Source organism: Babylonia areolata, chromosome 1 (genome assembly GCF_041734735.1).
Source record: "Babylonia areolata isolate BAREFJ2019XMU chromosome 1, ASM4173473v1, whole genome shotgun sequence".
Lineage (NCBI taxonomy): Eukaryota > Metazoa > Mollusca > Gastropoda > Neogastropoda > Buccinidae > Babylonia > Babylonia areolata.
In genome coordinates this window covers 10,620,194-10,622,535 of record NC_134876.1, presented here as the reverse complement: position 1 = coordinate 10,622,535, position 2,342 = coordinate 10,620,194, and the positions used below count along the sequence as shown (strand labels likewise).

Below are 2,342 nucleotides of genomic sequence, written 5' to 3'. Positions count from 1 at the left end.
ATCACACAAGGTTACCGTTTGAATAAAGCACTGGCCACTTCAAAGGTGAAGTTCTAAGAGAAAGCACGACAAAATGCAGGAAAATTTATTCCAAACAATACATGCATGCATATTAACAGACACAAACGTGTTCACAGACACAAACGTGTTCCTAGACACAGAGACACAGACACAGACACACACACACACCGATCATGTCGTTTGAATTAAACTTATATATACAAAGAACAGACTGAAGCGACAGAGCCCAAACCACCTCATCAAGGCTCTTGAGAGGAAACACCACCATCCTCTGTCGGCAACCAGTCAGCCAACTGAATCCATCCAAGACTATGAGGACTGGCAGGCAGACACCCCAGCCAAATGCCCTCTCGATACCCGGGCAAGAGCATACACAGATGGATCTGCTGAAGAGGCAGTGAAGAACAGAGAAAGAGGGGTGTATATGAGATTCCCTGACGGAAAAACCATCAGCAAGTCAGTGGCTATAGGCACCCTGTCCACCTACTTCCGTGCTGAGGCCTGTGCTCTGCTACTCGCAGCCAAGACTTTCAGCCAGGAAGACACACTACCCACCAACACAGTGTTCCTGACTGACTGCAAGTCTATCCTGCAGAGTGTCCAGGCGCCAGGAGGAGAGCAGATCATAAGAGACATCAGGCAAGAACTGAATCTCCTCAAACAGAGAACTGCTGTGGTGCTGCAGTGGATCCCATCCCACTGTGGCATAGGGGGCAATGAAGAGGCGGACCGCCTATCCAAAGCAGGCAGCCCACCCAGCGTCCTACAGCGAGGCAAAACCGATACTGAGAGACAGCTTCAGGAAAGCATGGCGCCAACGCCTGGGCATCGGGCCGGTAGACGAAAACGACGGCATCCCTGAGCTTGACAGAGCGGCACAGGTCACGATGTTCAGACTGCGAACGGGACACTGTCAGATCCTCTCCCATCTCTACCGTATGAAGATATGAAATACTGACCAGCGCACTTGTGGCACAGGCCCACAGACCCCTTTCCATATCCTGCAGTCCTGCTCCACCTTCGACATGCCAGGCATGGCCCAGCCCGGTGGAGCTCCAGGAGAAACTGTGGGGACCGGTGGGGTCCCTGCGACAGACCGCGGACTTCGCTGTCCTGACCGGACTGGAAATCTAGCGTGGCCAGGGAACGCGGAGAAGAAGAACTCTGTGTGTATGTTGGCCATCATCTGTTCTCGTGTGAGAACCAATCCGACTGGACAGCCTAAATGATATTCACCAAAAAAAAACATAATGAGGTGGAGCCTCTCAGCAATAAAACCGAAGCAAACCTCTTCATCGTCTTCAGAAAAATCTCATACCACCTGAAAGAGTGGGTGACGCAACAGCGTTTGACAGTTTTAATCCCTCCTCTTCTCCGAGTCAGATATTCTGCTGACACCGGTGACGTAAATGTCAGGTGGACTTAAGTCCTGCTACCTCGCTATCCGTCCTTTTCCGGACACACGCACACGCATATGCGCGCGCGCGCACACACACACACACACATACTACATTAAACTTGTCAATGAAATCGTGACATCTGCTATTGCGGTGGAAATATTTCATATACGATTATAACTTTTGAAAGTAAGTCTTTTCTAGCAAGCATTTGAAATGAATATATCATTATAAAAATGAATGCGTTGATAATTTTTTTTTCTTAAAACACTTGTATTTAAGAAAAAGAAGAAAAAAAGAAGAAAAAAATAAACAACAACAACAAAAAAAAAAAAAACAAAAAAAAACAAGGAGAAACATAATTTACGCAGCACAGTTTTCACAAAACTTATTTTGTACATATCATTGGAACGGAGTGAGAAACATAAAGTTTGGGATAATATCTAACTGGTCATAATTATAACAAAAACATAATACGGAGAATTGCTTGTTCTTTCAAAATAAGTTTACATCACAGTTTGTATTCAAAAAGGCATCTCTCTCTCTCTCTCTCTCTCTCTCTCTCTCTCTCTCTCTCTCTCTCTCTCTCTCTCTCTCTCTCTCTTCTTTCCAATATCGTTGTAATCATCATCAACATGTTCTTTTTCTTTCTTTCCTTCGTTTCTTCCTGTAAATGAATTGCACTCTGATTAGCGTCAGTAGAGAAGATTTGATGGATGGCGTGAGCCGCTTGATTTGTGTGGATGTCATTTGGCTTGTTAGAAAGGAACAGATATGATGTGGTAATCAAGAGAAAATCATCACTGCACTCAACACAGTTTTGCACATGTCATTTTATGCATGATCACACACAGAGAGACACACACACACATACGCGCACACACACACACACACACACACACACACACACACACACACACACAC

General features: G+C 45.5%; 1 protein-coding gene across 1 annotated transcript; it reads left to right on the top strand.

Annotated features, from left to right (window-relative positions):
• The first annotated feature begins 445 nt into the window (after positions 1–445).
• LOC143290772 (uncharacterized) lies at positions 446–883 on the top strand. The gene has a single exon (XM_076600288.1). The coding sequence runs from the start codon at positions 446–448 to the stop codon at positions 881–883; it is 438 nt and encodes a 145-aa protein (XP_076456403.1).
• Positions 884–2,342: the final 1,459 nt, after the last annotated feature.